The 17,971-nt window shown below is 45.0% G+C and overlaps 1 protein-coding gene across 1 annotated transcript; it reads left to right on the top strand.

Moving 5' to 3' along the window:
- The first annotated feature begins 9,455 nt into the window (after positions 1-9,455).
- On the top strand, positions 9,456-16,754 carry LOC141996618 (uncharacterized). The gene is made up of 2 exons (XM_074968792.1): positions 9,456-9,847; positions 13,815-16,754. Exons 1-2 carry the CDS (start codon positions 9,515-9,517, stop codon positions 15,354-15,356), a joined length of 1,875 nt encoding a protein of 624 aa, XP_074824893.1. The 5' UTR covers positions 9,456-9,514; the 3' UTR covers positions 15,357-16,754.
- The last annotated feature ends 1,217 nt before the right edge of the window (positions 16,755-17,971 follow it).

Raw genomic sequence — 17,971 nt, 5'->3', positions numbered from 1 at the left:
ACATACATGTAAATCATAGAACTCCTGTGCTTTTTGTTGCATCTGTACCGATTTGGGACTGCTCTTTCTCTTCTTTAGTTGTCTGCCAGTTGACGAGGTTAATTCAGGTCAAGATTATGGCTCACCCTACACACCCTCTGTGGGAACTAAGGGGGAGAAGCCTATCCTTGGGCTACTCACACTGTCAGAGCACGGGGGAGGGCAGCTTCCATGGAGTCACTCCTCCTTCTGCACAGTTGGGAGGGGAGCGTGGGCAGAGCTTTGATTCTGTTTCCCTACCCGCAATGTACTGGCCAAGATTGCAGATTACTTCACCCAAGCAGCAAAGGGGGAGGATCAATTTCCTCCCTTGTCTGTTCCCGGGACAGTGCAGATACATGCGACTCTTTGGAAATAAACAGACTAACCCTTAAGTTTATGCCTGAGTATTCACCGACTGCAGACTCATGTATATGATAATTTTTCATCTAACCTCTACAAATAATGAGTGGCCCTCATCTAAGCCAATCTCTGCCCACCCACTTAAATAAATGGCCTCCTCAGCAGCTGGATGTAATTCTCACTGAAATAAACTGAAGCCTTTCCATTGACTTCACTGAGAGCTAGATCAGTCCCAAAACACATAAGAGCTACAATTACAGCCCCTATAGGAAATGAATATCTTACCAAAACCACAATATGGTCATAGTCCTATAGGATCCACAAGTGCAGATGTTTCCAGCTGTGCACTAGAGGAAGCCTGTTCTTTAACACTGAGATGAGAAGCAGCATCTTGGTCTCCGTTCCACGAAGAACGATGGAATTAGTGGTGCCTTTTCTCTTCCCCAACTTGTGTATGAACCGTCTCCCTCAGAAGTTATGCTGAAATCATGACATACCGTTGAGAGTCAACAGCAGTACAGAGAGCCCCTTCTTTCAAGTAACGTATAATTTCAATAAATGGGTTTCCTTCATCTGAAAAAGCATTATCCCAGTGCACATTCCATAGTAATTAACTACTGATTGCTTCACTCTTCAGTAGCTAAACTCACCAGTGATAGCACAGAAATGTGCTTGAGCTCTCCTCTACTACTCTTGTTTCTCAAACACAGCTTTTTCACAACTGCAACTATTTTCCATAGACACTAGGCAGTGGTGAGCTGGAGCCGGTTCGCACTGGGTCACTAAAACCGGTTGTTAAATTTAGAAGCCCTTTTAGAACCGGTTGTTCCGCGAGGGACAACCGGTGCTAAAAGGGCTTCTAAATTTAACTGGCCAAAAGTGGCGCCTTAGGTGCTGACTCCACGGGTACTGCAGCCCTGGAGCACCCAAGGGGAAAATTGGTGGGTGCAAAGCACCCACCGGCAGCTCCCCGCCCCACCCCCAGCCCCAGCTCACCTCTGCTCCGCCTCCGCCTCCTCCCATGAACGCGCCGCCCCGCCCTGCTTCTCCCCGCCCCACCCCCAGCTCACCTCCACTCCACTTCCGCCTCCTCCCCTGAACGTGCCACCCCGCTCTGCTTCTCCACCCTCCCAGGCTTCCCGCAAATCAGCTGTTTGTGCGGGAAGCCGGGGCAGGCTGAGAAGCAAGCAGTGGCTTCCCGCTCAGGCCCAGGGAGGCGGACGTGAGCTCGGGCGGGGGGAGGGTGCGAGGAGGGCCGCCCGCACCGCAGCAGGTAACCCGGGGGGGCGGGTACGCAGGGGAACCGCTCCCCGCCCCAGCTCACCTCCGCCACCCTCGGCCTGAGTGGGAAGCCGCTGCCTGCTTCTCAGCCCTCTCTGGCTTCCCGCCGAACAGCTGATTCGCGGGAAGCCGGGGGGGGGAGGCGGAGAAGCAGAGTGGGGCGGTGCATTCAGGGGAGGAGGCGGAGCGGAGGTGAGCTGGGGCCGGGCACGGGGTGGGGAGCTGCCGGTGGGTGCTCTGCACCCACCAATTTTCCCCATGGATGCTCCAGCCCCGGAGCACCCAGGGAGTCGGCGCCAAAGGCGCCACTTTTGATGTGATCAGTGGGGGAGCGGCCGCTCCCCCTGCTCCCCCCAGCTATGCTCCCCCGCCCCTAGGAGCCAGAGGGACCTGCTGGATGCTTCCTGGGAGCTGCCCCAGGTAAGCACCACCGGGACTCCCCACCTCGCCCCCCGGCAGGTGCCTCTGGCTCTTAGGGGTGGGGTGGGCACCCACTACGGTGGCCCACGAGACCCTCCTTCCCAGTTCTGGGGGCAGTCAGGGGACAGGGGAGGGGGGTGGATGGGGCAGGGGTCCGGGGGGGGCGTCAAGGAATGCGGGGGGGTTGGATGGGGCAGGAGTCCCGGGGGGCGGGGGTGGGCAACGACCCCCTCATGGGGTGAGGAGGGAACCTGTTGTTAAGAATTTGGCAGCTCATCACTAAAACTATGCACAAATAAATACAGTATGTGACGGGGCAAGGCCAGATGGCTATAGAAGAGTAGTGGGAGATAGATATATTAGCTCCAGGCTAAACAAATCCCTGGTACCAGGTGAAGTGAAATGGAAGCTGCTCCAGGTCAATTAAGACACCTGGGGCCAATTAAGAACTTTCCAGAAGGGAGGGAGAATGCTAGGTTGATTGGGACACCTGAAGCCAATCAGGGGCTGGCTGAAACTAGCTAAAAGCCTCCCAGCCAGTCAGGTGGGTGGGTGGGTGTGTGTGTGTGTCAGGAGCTGTGGAAGGAAGTTGTGCTGTTGGAGAGGCTGAGTAGTACACACCATATCAGGCACAAGGAAGGAGGCCCTGAGGTAACGGTGAAGTGGAGCTTGAGGAAGTGAGGGCTGCTGTGGGGGAAGTAGCCCAGGGAATTGTACGTCATGTTTCTAAAAGGTCAGCTACCATAGCTGATACTATTAGGGTCCCTGGGCTGGAGCCCGGAGTAGAGGGTGGGCCTGGGCTTCCCCCTCTGCCCCACTTTGTTGGCTGATTAATCACTGAGACTGGGAAACAACAGAGACTGCAAGGAAGGATAACTTCTCCTTATCTCCCTCGCTAGCTTATGATGAAAATGGCTCAGTAGACTGTAACCCTTGTCCCTAGAGAAAGAAGGATTATGTGGAGGGTCACAGTGAGCCTCTGAGGCTAGTGAAATCCCCCAGGAAATGTGGGACCCACGGAGGCAAGGACAGAGCTTTGTCACAGGTGACAGTTGTAGTATCTGCACAAAACTAATATATACTCACCTTGAATTTTATACTTTTCCTTGGATCTTTAATTTTCATGCATTTAAATAACTGAAATGTGCACTATATTTTACCACATCTGTTGTGAAATGCCTTCAATACCTTCCCATTGAGATATGGAGTATTATTCTACAGAATGGTACATTTCAGGCTTCTTCTTAGCAAAATATATCTTGTGCTGTCATAGGCTCAGAATGAGGCACAAAAATAAAAAGCTTGCACACGTTGTTAGTTATCTATTGTCCCTTTTTTGAATCACTGTGAATGAGGACAAAGTGTGGAGTAAAACAGATTATGTAGGATACATTTTGATATCTCTATATGAGGCAGCAAAGTAGCTCTACATGCTCATGACTAGAACATTTTCATTTGCCCATAGGCCAAGTTGCTTACTGTCAAATTATTTAAATGGTGTGTTTCTTTTAGCTCACCTACAAACAGGTTAGGGCATCAGTGATGTACATGCTCGGAACTGCTTGCATGACATTTCCCGATAAATTTCTCCTTACACGTTTATCAGGTCAACTTTATTGATAGCAATGCTCTGTGTTAACCAATGTTCTAGTTCTTAGAGGTGATGAATGAAGAAATAGATCCTAATGAAGAATAAGTGCAGGTGTAAACATCCCAGTCCCATTCTACCCTTCGGGAAAAGTCCTGGAATGTAACAGAAAATTATAAACTTGCTATAGCTTTTTTTTTTTTTTTTTTAAGACAAACCATTCCATAACATTTAATAGAGAATTATATCCCTGCTTTAGAATTCTAGAGTACGGTTCAAAACACCCATAGACAGGACAGGAACCTTTGATAAATTTTACAGGACTTTCCCAGAAGGCCAACAATAGAACAATTTACAAGAACCTCTTGCCATCCCAGCTATGCCTTCAAAGCAAAGATGTCAAGCCAGTCACCTTACAATTGTTTTTTTTTTTTTTTTTTGCTATTTGTTGTAAAGTGCCAGCTGTGTGCTAGACACAGAGGTACATTACTTCATTATACAACATGTGGCAATCCACTCTGTGTAGGGATTCATCAGCCATCCCAGTTGTCAAGAGTTAAGATGCCAGAATGGGAACAAATGGGCTGGGAGGAATGAAAAATATAAAAAAATCTGAAGAGGGAAAAAATCCCTTATGTTATTGTAGAGGTGAAATTTAAATTCCCTTTATTCAGGTAGAGTTTCCAGTCAGATAACAGCATGTTGACTAGTTTATAATGGAAAAAATGCATGTCACTACTTCCTGGTCTCTGAATTAGCAATTGTGTCTGTCAGGAACTAATAGCAGCTGGAGTTTCCTTTCCAAATTCTGGGTGCCCTATCTATATCCTTTAGAAAACACAGGAAATAGACATTTACTTAATTCGGGTTGCTTCTATGACCAAACTAAGAACTAAACAGTTTTTCCTGGTGTTTTATACCACAGCCACCAAACTTTCCTTGCATATGGTTTTCAGCACCATAGTATCTCAGCGCCTCGCCACCATTAACAGATTTTATTCTCGCAATGCCCCTGTGAGGTACGGAAGTATTAACCCATTTCACAGAGCACTAAGGCATAGGCCTTGTCGACACTATACAGTTTTGTCAGCTTTTGTAGACAAAACCGTGGAGGAGTACACGCTGAAACTCTCCTCCCGCCAATGTAACGCCCCTGGTATGCCGACATAATAAAACTACCTCAACGGGAGGAGTAGGGCTATGTCGGTGTAGTTAGGGTGATGCAGTGTCTGTGTAGACACTGCTGTCCTTCCATCGGCTGTTGGCTGTCATTCTTGTCAATTTCACGGCTCTGCTGGAGCTGTGAATTTGACAAAAAGGCCGGTTCCTGGGCCGCTGCCCAGTCTCTGCTCCAAGCCAGGCTGCCATCCAGGCTCCAGGCTTGGGCTGCTTCCAAGGCTTCTGGATCAGCGTGCCCTACTGGGAGTCCTGTGTCCCCCAGAGTCTTGGCTCCCTGCTGGGAGCACGGCAGCTAACCAGACTCCCAGAGCTGATCTCCCCACTGGAGGCAAGAAGCCTTGGGAGGCTCCCCCTGTGCTTCCGGCTGGAAGCATGGAGGCAAGAAGCCCTGAGGTCAACTGGGCTCCAAGTGGGGAGCTGCGTGGAGCTGAGAGACCTGGCTTTCAGCCCCCCATGCTGCCCCTTTTCAGTCAGTGGAAGTGCTCCTGGTGAGGAGGTGCACCACCGACAGACAGAGGGTAGTGTGGACATCAATGCCATGGCTGTAGGTAGACATATCTTTGTAGTGTAGACACAGCCTAAATTTAGTCACTTGCCATTGGCCAGACAGGAAGTCTGTTTCTGAGTCAGAAATTGAACCAAAGTCTCCCAAATTGCAGCCCAATGTCCTGTCCACTAAGCCACCTTTCCTAGCCTTACAGAGAACAGATCAAAGTTCAGACACTTACTACTTGACTTTGCTGTTCTAGAGGCATCTCGCTTCCTCGCATGCCTGAGCATTAGTTAGTTTTTCAGTATATACAGCAATAGGCATCTCTCATACAGCAACGTCAAACTCTACATCCCAGCCCAATTTCAGACAGGTCCATTTTGGTGTAAGCATTCTCACTTCACCATAGAGAGACAGAACTTGCAGGAGGATTGGCTTTCAGTGTTCAGTATGGCCAGAGATAAGGATGGTATTTAAGGGTGTCTGGAGTGAGCTGACAACTTGCTCCCAGCTCACTTTTAGGACCTGATTCCCCCCCTGCTTTATATTAGTTTTACTCCTGTATAAATCCATAAAGCCATTGATTTTAATAGCATACCTCTGCTGGCAGAGACTGGCCTGATGAAGTAAAAGAATCAGGCCTGCAGGGCCAGATTCACAAAGGGACTTAGCTGCCTCTGACATTCTCAATATCAACACTCAGCTGTCGCCTAACCCTGTAGGGACCTAAGTGTCTGCCAGTGGGCATGCACAGAGCCACTAAGTCCCGATGCCACCACACAGCCAAGCAGCGTAGAGCCCTTGCTCATGTAGGCAACTCCCCTACCTCTCTTCCCATCAGGGCCCAATTCTGTAAGTGTTCTCGGAGCACACCTACAGGATCAGGCCCTGTACAAAAGAGAGCCAAGTGCAAGGAAGTCGAGAATTGTGTGCCTAGATGTCCCTGGAATAGCCAATAGCCCAGCGGTCAGGGCACTCACCAGGGATGTAGGAAACCCAAGTTCAAATTCCTAAGTACCTTTGTGAATTAGTCTCCAGGTTCAGTTCAGCTCTGGTGTAGGTGGGCACAATACCTCTTGGATTCCATAGGAATTGTGCTTGCTTATGCATGAGCTGAATTTGGTCCTCAGAATCATCATGCTTTCTCTGTTGGAACTACTGACCAGGTTTTTGCTTAGTTGTAGTCTTTGGAATATAAATATTACAGTAATCACCCCAGCAGTGACAAGCACTTGTTTACCGATATATTTCGGATGAGCTCTCTCTACTCTTTTGCTCTGAATGAATCCAATAAATTCAAGGTGGAGAGGCACTTTTTGCCAGGTTAGATGCCAACAAAGATGAAGCAATGAAAGATCCCTGTAAAACCAAGATCATTGTGTCACAGCTTTGCTCCCAACAAGATATTTCATGTTGGTGAGAGGTTAAAGCCAGATTTATTTCTGTGTCACAAACGGTAAAAGAAAACAGAGGAAAGAGCAAAGCATGGACTGGGCAACAAACTCTTTCATATGCTTTTGTTTAAAAAAAAAAAAAAGGGTGTATTTAATGGGAACCTGTTTGGCTTAAGGAATTGTAAATGGACTATTGCACCTTAAGTCACTGGCACAAACCCGTGCCATGTTGGGAGTGAGAGCTGGCATCAACCAAGTACCATCTTGTGTTTTGAGGTGGTGGTCTCAGAAATGTTTTTGGAGGCCAGATTTCTAAGCCTTTGGAACAATCTCCCAAAAGAAAGGGTAGAAATCCCATCCCTGGAGACATTTAAAGAGACAACAGTAGAAAATATATTTCAGCTCACCTCAGCATAATGGTGGGGGAATGAGCAGAAACATGGACGCTGGGCCCCAGTTTGGGTCAGTAGCTGTCTGCATATGGTGATGGTGCAGCTGAGCTGCCTGTAAGCTCCAGCGGTGCCATGTCTCTGACTCCTGGGGCTAAGAGAGGGGGCATTGAAATAGTGCAGCAGATGGCCAGATGGCCTCATTCGGACATGTCCTTATTCCTGGCTAAAGCAGCAATTTCCATATAGCAATTATCCATGCATGATTTCTACATAAGAAATTCCCAATGACATTTCACTTGGAATGATTATCAAGGCACATGTTTCTAGGAAGCCTGAGAAGTCAGATTCAAAACTGGTTCGATTGCAATAGAGCACAGCTGTCTTGTGCATGAGAAGAGGGGGCAGCAAATGACTGTGTTTATGTGAATCTGGGATTTGGCACAAAATTAATCAAGGGAAACCATTTATTCAAAGGGATTAACAAGAAAATGGTGTTTAAAAAGGAATAGCTATTTTGTAACTGGGATAATCTATTGTGAGTGATGCCATTAAGAATTTATGGAGCCAAATTCAGACCTGGAATCAGTGGATGCAGTTCCAAGGCCGTCCCTGCAGTGAGGCTGGATTACACTCTCTCTGATTTGGTCTTAATATAAATGGCAGTCCTAGAAGACCAGTAAAAGAATAGGGAGAGCAGACATTAACAGATGGGAGAAGACTGGCACAAACACTGTGCTGGCCAAAGACAAGGAGCCCCAAATCCAGATTCCAAATGCAAACATCACTGAATCTGGGGAGTGTTTGGATCCAGATCTGAACCAGTCTTCTAGGTGTTGCATCCAAAATCCAGATTACAAAACTACTCCACCAAAGAGGGTGGGAGGGAGAAGGGAATCCTAAATCGAGACACTGCTCACATTCGAATCTTGGCAATGTAGAGGCAGAGTAAAATAAACTGAATATAATGTCAAAATAAATAGCACAAGGAATAGGCTGCATTATTCATAATCCTACTTCATTCAGACCCTCCAGTCTTTAATGTACCTAAAGTTGCTGCAGAGTCTCTCTTCTGCTACTTAAACCCAGGGCATCCTGTAGAATGAAGGTCTAGCTTGGCATGGAAATCATGTGACCTTGCTCAGACATTTCCACTGAGTTGGGGACAGGCCCAGCAGCTTCTTGCTATGGAATTTTGGACCTGGATATTTAGTCTTCCCTATCAGGCTTGATGGCACCTCTTCCCAGTTGGTGTGACCAGTTAGATTTAATACAGCAATTGGTTCATGTTCCTGTTGGGAATAAAAGTAAACAGTGAAGGGAGGTTTCTAATGCAGCAGCTGCTTTCCTGACATAAAGGATGAAAAATAAAATGAATAAATAAAGGCAACAGGGAACTTTACCCTTCCTGCTGCAAACTACTCAACATTTTGTGGGCTGTGCTAATGCCATGGTCCAGACCACTTACATCCCGCCCCGGCCATCCAATCCTGCACCAAATAAAGTCAACAGGAGTTTTGCCTGCAACAATGGCTCAAAATGCTGGAGACTCACTGCTGCAACCTGTATTCCTCTGAACCATCTGCATTATTGTAGAATACTGCAGTATTCAGAAGGGAAAACTGCAACAGCTTTAGGGTTGCCGATTTTGGTTGGACATATTCCTGGAGGTTTTGTCACACGTCAATCAGTCTTTAATTAAAGAGTAACCTTTAATTCCTGGAGACCCCAGGACAATCGGCAACTGTAGCTTCAGGCATGTTATTGACTGGAGAGCTGAACAAACTATGATTATGAATAACGCAGCCTACTCCTTGCGCTGTTTATCATAGAATATCAGGGTTGGAAGGGACCTCAGGAGGTCATCTAGTCCAACCCCCTGCTCAAAGCAGGACCAATCCCCAATTTTTGCCCCAGATCCCTAAATGGCCCCCTCAAGGATTGAACTCACAACCCTGGGTTTAGCAGGCCAATGCTCAAATCACTGAGTTATCCCTCACCCCCCTACCCCCCCCCCCCCAATTACTGTGTCATTACATTCCGTCTGTTTTACTGTGGCCCTACATTTCCAGGAGTAGTCCGTTATTGTAAGTAATCACCAGGAGGCTGCTGTAGGCACAGATGGTGAACAGCCGGAGAGCAGGTTTCACTTTTGCTTTGGACCTGTGTTTTTACTTCCTGATTCCACAAGAGCTGTCCTTGTAACTTGAGCCTTGACTGACACACAGTGTGACCACTTACTTCTTAGCAGTGCCACCGAGAAGCCAATAACGGATTAGCCAGAAAAAACTCAGTAAAGGTAAAGCAGGATAGCAACTTCCTCATTTACAATCCCATAACCGTGCTTGAAATTTAAAGAACACTATTTGCTAGTGTGGCACTCCTGCACACTATGAAGGAGCTGAAAGCAGCAGCACCAGCCAAACAAGACATTTTAAGGGACTACCTTGCATACTATGGCACGAAGTGGTGGGAAGGAAAACTTTTGATCTGCAACGAGACAACGATAAAAGCAAAAGCTAAACACTTCCTGGAGTCTGGTGCCTGCCCTGCTGAGAGATTTAGCAGGTTTGGCTTCTACAGCATTGCAGAGAATTGTTTAAAGATGAAAAAGCAACAAGGAGGCAATGTTTTCAAAAGCCTGATCCAAGCTTTCGAGTTCCTAGAGCTGCTCTGCATCAACCTGTTCCTCTCTCCTTGGAGAAAAGAAATAAAGTCGCTGAAGGTAAGATATTAGATGAAAACAGTAGCATAGCAACAGGATCAGAAAGCTATAAATCAAATCCGCAGGGTAGTGCTTTATTCCCAGTGTGCTGCACCTTTAGTGAAATTAGTGATTTACAGCTTGATCCAAAGTCCCCTGAAGTCAAGGGGAAATTTTCTATTTATTTCAGTGGGCTTTCAAGCAGGCCCATTATGTGCAAGGGATAAAATTTTTAAAAGTGCCTAAGGATATGTCTATATTGCAATAAAACCAGCGGCTGGCCCATGTCAGCTGACTTGGGCATGTGGGCTTGGGCTGCATGGGGCCATAAAATTACAGTGTAGATGTTCCAGCTTGGGCTGGAGCCCAAGATCTGGGACCCTCCCTCCTTGGGGAGTCCCACAGCGCAGGCTCCAGCCAGATCCCAGATGTCTAGGCTATAATTTTATAGCCTGAGCCCCATGTGCCCAAGTCAGATGACATGGGCCAGCTGCTGGTGTGTAATTGCATGCAGACCTAGGTGACTAAAGGCCAGATTTTCAAAGGTAGTTGCCTAAAGATGCAGCTAGGTGCCTTGTCAGATTTTAAAAAGGACCTGAGCAGGTTAGGCATTTAGCCTTTTGGGAACTAGGTGCTTTTTAAAATCCAAGTGGGTGCATAGCTGCATCTTTAGGTGACTAAATATCTTTGAAAATATGGTCCTGAGGAGCCCAAGACTTTCAATGAGACTTCAACAAAGTGCCGAAGTCACTTTTGAAAATAAGTTTTAGGTGCGTTTGAAAACGTTGCTTATGTAGCCTGCCTTGCTAGAAGGGAGCAGCATGCTTTGCACTATTCACAGTAAAAAGAAAAGGAGGACTTGTGGCTACAGCTTACGAAAGCTTATGCTCAGATAAATTGGTTAGTCTCTAAGGTGCCACAAGTCCTCCTTTTCTTTTTGCGGATATAGACTAACACAGCTGCTACTCTGAAAACTATTCACAGTGTTATACTGGTGAGCAAAAGCTATGTGCCGTCTCTTCATTCTCTTCTTTGTGAATGGAGTGTTTGTACTTTGTATGTCACAGCCACATTGCAGTAATGTTCTGACGTAGAAAGCATAAACATTAAAACAAGCTACACTAACATTACAGCTCTTCCTTGGCTATTTTTAATGCAAATTGGGTTCTCTACAGATCAGACAAAAGGAAGCAATTTTACATAATGTCATCATTCTAAAAGTGTGGGTCCCAGAGCATGAGCTGTGAAATGCCATTTAAGCCCTGCATGGCTGCCAGTTTGGATTCATTCTAATGCTCAAATAAATATCACACAAGACAAATCAGTGTACAGACACAGGGGGCATGGCATGGTGTGTGAGCCAGCGCCACAGCCAGAGCTAGGAGGGGGCTGGAGGAAGGATGCGGAGGGGCGTCAGCCCTGTGTAGGGCGTGAGCCACAGTTTCCAGCAGTTCTGTGCCCTATACAGGGCTTGCTTACTCAGTTCCCTGCTCATTCCACCTGCTGCCATCCTTACTATGCAGGCACAGGGTTGATCCATGGAAGGTGATGATTTGGGGATTGGCCCTTCTTTGAGCAGGGGGTTGGACTAGATGACCTTCTGAGGTCTCTTCCAAACCTGATATTCTGTGATTCTATGGGCAGAGTCAAACAGTACCTGAAGAAGTGGGAACTGTCAACCACGGAATCCACAGTGATGGCCTGGCCTGACTTTGCTAAGCAGGAAGGCTTTTAGCACGTCTTTTTTGACGGTCACACCCTTGATTGTGGATTAATTACACAGCCTACAGACTATGCCCCTCCCCCACCCCCCATAACCTGTTGCTCATCTGTCCATATTGTTCTCCAGGCAAATATATAACGAACTATCAAAAGACAGGAGATAAGGAAAAGCTAAACAAACAAAGAGAAAGGTAAATGCCACCCTGAGGGAACGGAAACTTTTGATGAAGGACAAGAGAGTCTGAGGAATATGGAGCCTGCAGCAGACCAGAGTAAAATGATACAGACAGTATCCTCTGCAAGCCAGTTGCACAGGAGTTTGCTTGAGTAGAGTGACTACTACAGCTACCTAATACTATGATCTTTGAACAGCCCTTTGAAACACTTGTCACAATTTTGAGTCACCACCTCAGCTCCTTGGAGCTCTTTGTTACAGCTTTAGACTAGGTTCAGGGGAACATGTGGGAAATCTAGTGTTCTAACACCAAGGGAAGCTCCAGAAACAGAGAAGCTGGTATATTCATACAACTCTATTAAATGAACCCAACAATGGCATTATGATTTGTATTAACATAGCCCCTCACAGCCCCAGGCATGAATCTGGAGTCCACTGTGCCAGGCAGCCTGCAAAGGCAGAACAAACAAAAAAACCAGCCCCTTCCCCAAGCAGTTTACAATCTGAGTAGAAGGCAGGAGACCGGCAGATACAGGTAATGGAAAGGATTATCAGTAATGTTTACATGTAAGGCTTTAAACCAAGATTTTTCTAAAGTAACTACTGATTTTGGGTGCCCAACTTGGCACACTTAAAAGAGGCCTGATTTCCAGAAAGCGCTGAGCATCCTGTGATGCTTTCTCAGAGCACCCAGAGCTGTAAGCCACTGGGTTATCCCTCTGCCTCAGCAAGAGGGCTTTGCTGGAGTTTAACTGTGTGTCAGCTCCCTGCCACATCCATCTGTCCGCCTTACCAGCAAATGCCTCAAGACTCTGCCAGTCTTAACCTGGACTTGCAGGGAACATTCAGTAAACCCCCTGCAAGTTCCTCTGCAGTACCCTGCCCCTATCACTGCAGAGTCTCCGAAATTACCAAAGTTTGCTGCCTCCAAAGAGACAGTGCACACAACAGCTTGTTAGTTTTGCTGAGGACCCAGGCTTTACTGTAACACACAGCACTGAGATGACTTTATGGTAAAACCAAAAATAAGTTTATTGCTAAAGAACAGAGATTTAAGTGATAGTAAGCAGAGACAATAGAAACTGAAAATTGGTACAGGTAAACCATAAATAAATTACACTTTTTGGTGTCTAAAACTTAACATATTACAAGCCTGGTATAAGGCAATTTCTCACTCACGGTCAGTTCTCCATGTCCTCAATCCACCTGGCTTCAAAATACACCTTTCACAGATTCCAGAAGTGCTGGCCCTTTTGTCCCTTAAGGGATGGATAACCGCAATGTCTTTTTCCCCTTCCTTATAACTCAGAAAATCTTTAAAATGTATTTTTTTGAAAAGTAACCCCATACAAAGTGCTTCCCTGCTGCTTGTTCCACAGGGTGCAGAGCATGTCCCCTTTTTGTCCTCTTGTTAATTAGCTCTTTCTGGTGGGTTGGTTACTTTGTTTACCTTAGAGGCAAATACACTTTCATTGTCTCTAGCTTACAAAGTTAGACTCAGGCAGATGGGCAAATCCATATTCCTTTGTATAAGACAAGCCTGTTTTTCCACTCTACTCAGATTGTTTGGTCTGAACATATTTTAGGCCAGATCAAGGCTGTGAAAAATCCACACCCCTGAGCGACATAGTTATACTAACTTAACACTCACCCACCCCCGTGTAGACAGTGCTGTGTCTATGGGAGAGCTTCAGTGTTCAAGGGGGTTCCATTTTTTAAATTGAAAAAGATTTTGCTCTTGAATGGAACACAAGAAAAGGTGGCTGGTAGTTTTTCTACTCTCCTAGTCTGACCACAAAGATCTTCTGCTGCTGCCACTGTCCTTTTCAATTAGTGAGGTAACGGGCCATATCTTCAGCTGGTGGAAATTGGCGTAGCTCCACTGAAGTTATCGCACTTGAGCAAAGCAGTAATTTTCAGGAGGCTGCCAATAATGCTGGTATAAAACCTCAAAATTCAAAACTCGGTGACACAAGTTTGGGGAAATAGTTGTTAAAAAATTAAATAGTTATGAACTTTTTTAAAAAGCCCCTTCCCCTGCATAATTTCCCTCAATGCCCATCTTAATGTTTTTGTTTTTTTTTTCCCCAGACGTTTACAGGTAATTTTGTCTACTCTGTTCAATCAGTGCTCCCAGAAAACATAGTAAAAACAATACTGGAGAAAATAGGTTACATTGCAACAACAGCAACAGAGTATTCACTTGTCAGAAAGATAAATGAGGAGGAAACAAAAGAGACTGCATTTGAAATATTTCTTGCAAGAATCGAGTGTGAAACCATCCTTGAAATGATGAACGAAGTGCAACACAGTGATTTGGGGGACATCCTACAGAGGAGAGCACAAATGCATTGGTATCATGAAGAGAACAAGGACAGAGAGAGTCAACCATTCCAGAGAGAGGACTCTGAAAATCTGGGAAACAAAGAAAATAATGAGATTTCTTCATGCCTTGGTGCTCAACAGAAGTCCTCAACAAAGAGTGAGAAATCCTTTGAAACTGCTGGAAATAGTAAGATCAAAGATGAATCCCATTTTAAACCTGTTGCTGCTATGCCTCAGTTACCATCTGCTCAGTCCACTAGCAGGCTTCAAGCACACCAAAGGCAAATCAGTGAGTCAGCACACTCTCATGGCAAATGCTCAGATAGCGAAGACTTCTTGAACAAATACAGTGACATTGTCATAGGACAAAAGCCTATCTTCAGTGAGAATTCTTCTCAGAAAGCGTTCGAAGAGAAGCTAAGAGGCAATCAGAGTGAAGAATGCGTTTTGGTGATCTCAACACCGTTGACAGCAAACGAAGCTGGCCCCAAACCGCTCTCACCAGGTGCAAGCGGCCCACAAGCCTTTGCAATATTTACTGACGCTACTCCTGAAAGCAGAAATGCCCTTGATAAATACAGAGCCCAAGAGGTCCCTGAAGAAACCATCGAAGCAAAAATCAGTGATGCCATGAATTGCATAGGCAACCCCACAAATCCTGCAGATCAACCCCAGGAGCTGAAGCCCCTGTCCCGTGGCAACACAGTTGTTACAGAATGTAATTTAACCAGAGAAGACAAAGTCTGTGAAGTGTCTTTATCTTTTAGCAAACTAAAAATCCAGGAAGCCAGTGATGAAGAGCTTATGTATCCAGTAGAGGAAACTGCACAACCTGAGTGTATAATGAATGTAAATACAAGTGATAAAGACTCCAGAGAATGCAATCACTCCAAGATGAAATATACATATCCAGCTAGGGTTCAGACAACAAATAAAGCACCTTTCAGTGTTGGTCAGTCTTCCTCAAACCTACTTGGTAATGCCACTGGGGGACCTGAGTGTCCTACCACTGGCTCAGATAACAAGAGACTATTAATGGATATGCCTGGTACACCTGCAACTTCAGAGGGTTTCAGATATATCAGAGAGCCACCTAATCTCACTTACATCCCTCCCAGAAGTATTTATGTTCCACCTTCAAGCCCTAGCGCCACCACTGTGAATTGTAGGAAGAGCCACTTACAGCCTGAAGGAGGCTTGCTTGAGTCCTCTTCATCTACAGACAAAGGAAAGTTTGAGACTCACACTTCAAACATGAATGAAACTAACCAAGAGGACTATGTATTTATCATGAAGGATGGTGAATAAGGAATGCCAGGCCCATGTGATTCTGCCAGTGCCCTTCGCTGTTGGTCTACAACATACATGTATTTCCAGGCTGGTCTTGGTCCTCTCTTGAGCAAAGATTCGTCATACCAAAGCACGTGCAGCTTTTGTGTAGTGAAGAAAGGGTCCATTAGAGTCTGTTCTAACTATTTTTCTTCAGTGATCACACTGATACTCAGGTGCTCAGCCTTGAATGCTCGCCTGTCTTTAATTTGTGTGTATTAAAAATGAGAATAAATTCACAAATGTATTTGAGATGATGTATAAGTTAGACACCAGGGCCTGCTGTATTTGGCGTCTGACAGATTTTTCAAATGCATATACTGCCACTTTTTCCTCTCTGTCTCAAACAAGTTATTCTTGCAGCAAGGCAGCAAATTTACCTCAAAGAATGAAATAAAGTCTAAAATGGTGTGCAATGGGAAAAATAGATAAACGTTTCCAAATTAAGATTCAGTTTATAGCCTCTCCCGTGCCACGTTAAAATTACGTTTGAAGCTCATCTCCAGTTGCTCATAACATTTCAGTGAAGTTAACATTTGAGATAATATTCCTTTTGCTTGTTCTCAGTCCTAAGATTGATTTAGAAAGTTTGGTAAAATTCTGTTTGGACGTTCAGAAAAAAAACACCAGAGGTAAAACACACTCTGCTAATGTATTTTTGCATTAGAATAATCCCGTGGGTCTTCTAAATATACTTGATTTTATACAATTATAGGTTTTGATACTTGCCTGTTTGCTACCACCAAATACCACCAAAAAAATTGTTTTTTCTTAGGCCCCAGTTCTGAAATTCGACTCTGACACAAACCCTTTATATCTGTACAAAATCCTGTTGAACTCAATGGTGCTTAGCGCAGGAAAAGGGACTTTCCTCATGAATCAGATGGCTGGCTTGGGGCCTTAATGAGGACTAGTGCCTTTAACCAATATGACAAAAATTATTAATGAAGTTATAACCATTTGAAAACTACATGCTCTATTGCACTATACACTGTTTTCTACTAACTTTTTAGCAATATAATGAAGTTCCATACTCCAGCTATGCTCCCATGTACATATACACCAAGATTTTCAAAAATACATGCTAAAGTTAGAACCAAAGGTAGGCTCCTAAATAAGTAGCCTGAGTGCTGACCAGCCACTGACTTCAATGGGAGTTGGTTTTGGTCACTTATTCAGAAGCCCTCTATTGTCAAACTTAAGCATTCAGAAATCATGAGTCAGGCCCATACGAATAATGGAATTTTTTTGGTATATATGTTTCAGTTTCTTGCCTTGTCTTCTCGGTTTTGATTCCTTAGGGTTCACATTTTCAATTTTTTCTCCATGAGGGCTAGAAACACACTTTAAACACCCCCTCCCCCCCCCCTCCCAAAAGGACAAAAAAGAAAGTTGAGATTCTTACTTAATCACATAACTTCAGGGGCTGGGATTTAAGAAAAACACCAACTATTGGGAATATTGCAACTCTGTGAGACTAACTTTAGGTTCCTTATATGGAAAATCTTGGCTATTAAGTGTAAATACAAACATGTGCCTGAAGCAGTATGCAACTATTACCTTTATTTGAATTGTTGTTCATTTAGATACACGTGCTGTTCTCTGATAGTGCATGTTCACACAGTACATTTGACTGCTGAAAGTATAGTTTCAAAAATAGTGCTTGGTATAAAGCAGAACAACAGAAATGTATTCTAATGCTAAGCTCAATATAGTGTTCAGAAATCTTAAGCAATCTCCTCCTTAGTAAAAGGTGGTATAACGTAGATATTTCCAATACCAATTCTTTCCTAGAGTTGCTTATTTGTATATAGAGAAATATTTGCTGATCATTTATTCAAGTTCTTTATAATGTCACCATCTGGATTGTAAAACTGTATTTCTGTGCCAAGAGAAAGAAAAACAGGATTCTTATGGGGTGAATGAAAGAGTGGGCTAGCAGGAAAGTTGAGGAACTCCAACAGGGAAAGCTCTGTACTTTGAAAAAGTCATTGGAGAATCCCTGCAATGAAGCTGTTAGTTTTAACAGTATAGCATGTGTAAAACACTGACTCCATTGAAGTCAATGATAGGATTGCTCCTGAGTTCTGAGGGAAGTTTACATTACACACATACGCACACAGGAATATCTGTTTTTATGTCTTGCAAGTCCACGTTCATGTTCTTGCTAAACTTTGTTTTGTGTATTGTGTTTTTATAAGATGCATTCCCCCCCGGGGATTATTAAAGTTCCTCTTCTGTTTTAAGCTTTGTGTCTAGCAAAAGTTATTAAAGGGAGCTCTGACTGGGAAGTTGCAAAAACCATCCCTACCACACATGAGGATATGTACTGTAGACACATAGGGTACATCTGCACAGCAGCTGGGAGCAGGCTTCAGCCTGAATAGACAGACCTGGATAGACTGAGATGTTGTGGCATGGCCTGGGGCTTGGGCTCTTAAGCCTTGGGGGTTGCAACATCCACAAAGATATTTTTAGCATGCTACTTTAGGCCCTGCTAGCAGAAGTCTGTCTATCTGAGCTGGGAGGCTTGGTGTTAGCTGCGGTGTAGAGATATCCAGAGGGGTGTATGGATAACGCTGCTGGAAGAGAGT

Source organism: Natator depressus, chromosome 12 (genome assembly GCF_965152275.1).
Source record: "Natator depressus isolate rNatDep1 chromosome 12, rNatDep2.hap1, whole genome shotgun sequence".
Classification (NCBI taxonomy): Eukaryota; Metazoa; Chordata; order Testudines; family Cheloniidae; genus Natator; species Natator depressus.
The sequence above is the reverse complement of the archived record's forward strand: the minus strand, read 5'-3'. Positions and strand labels throughout refer to the sequence as shown.

Coding starts and splice junctions, on each gene's coding strand:
- LOC141996618 (XM_074968792.1), top strand. CDS start 9,515: ATGAAGGAGCTGAAAGCAGCAGCACCAGCCAAACAAGACATTTTAAGG. Junction 9,848..13,814: donor AAGAAATAAAGTCGCTGAAG/GTAAGATATTAG, acceptor TTTTTTCCCCAG/ACGTTTACAGGTAATTTTGT.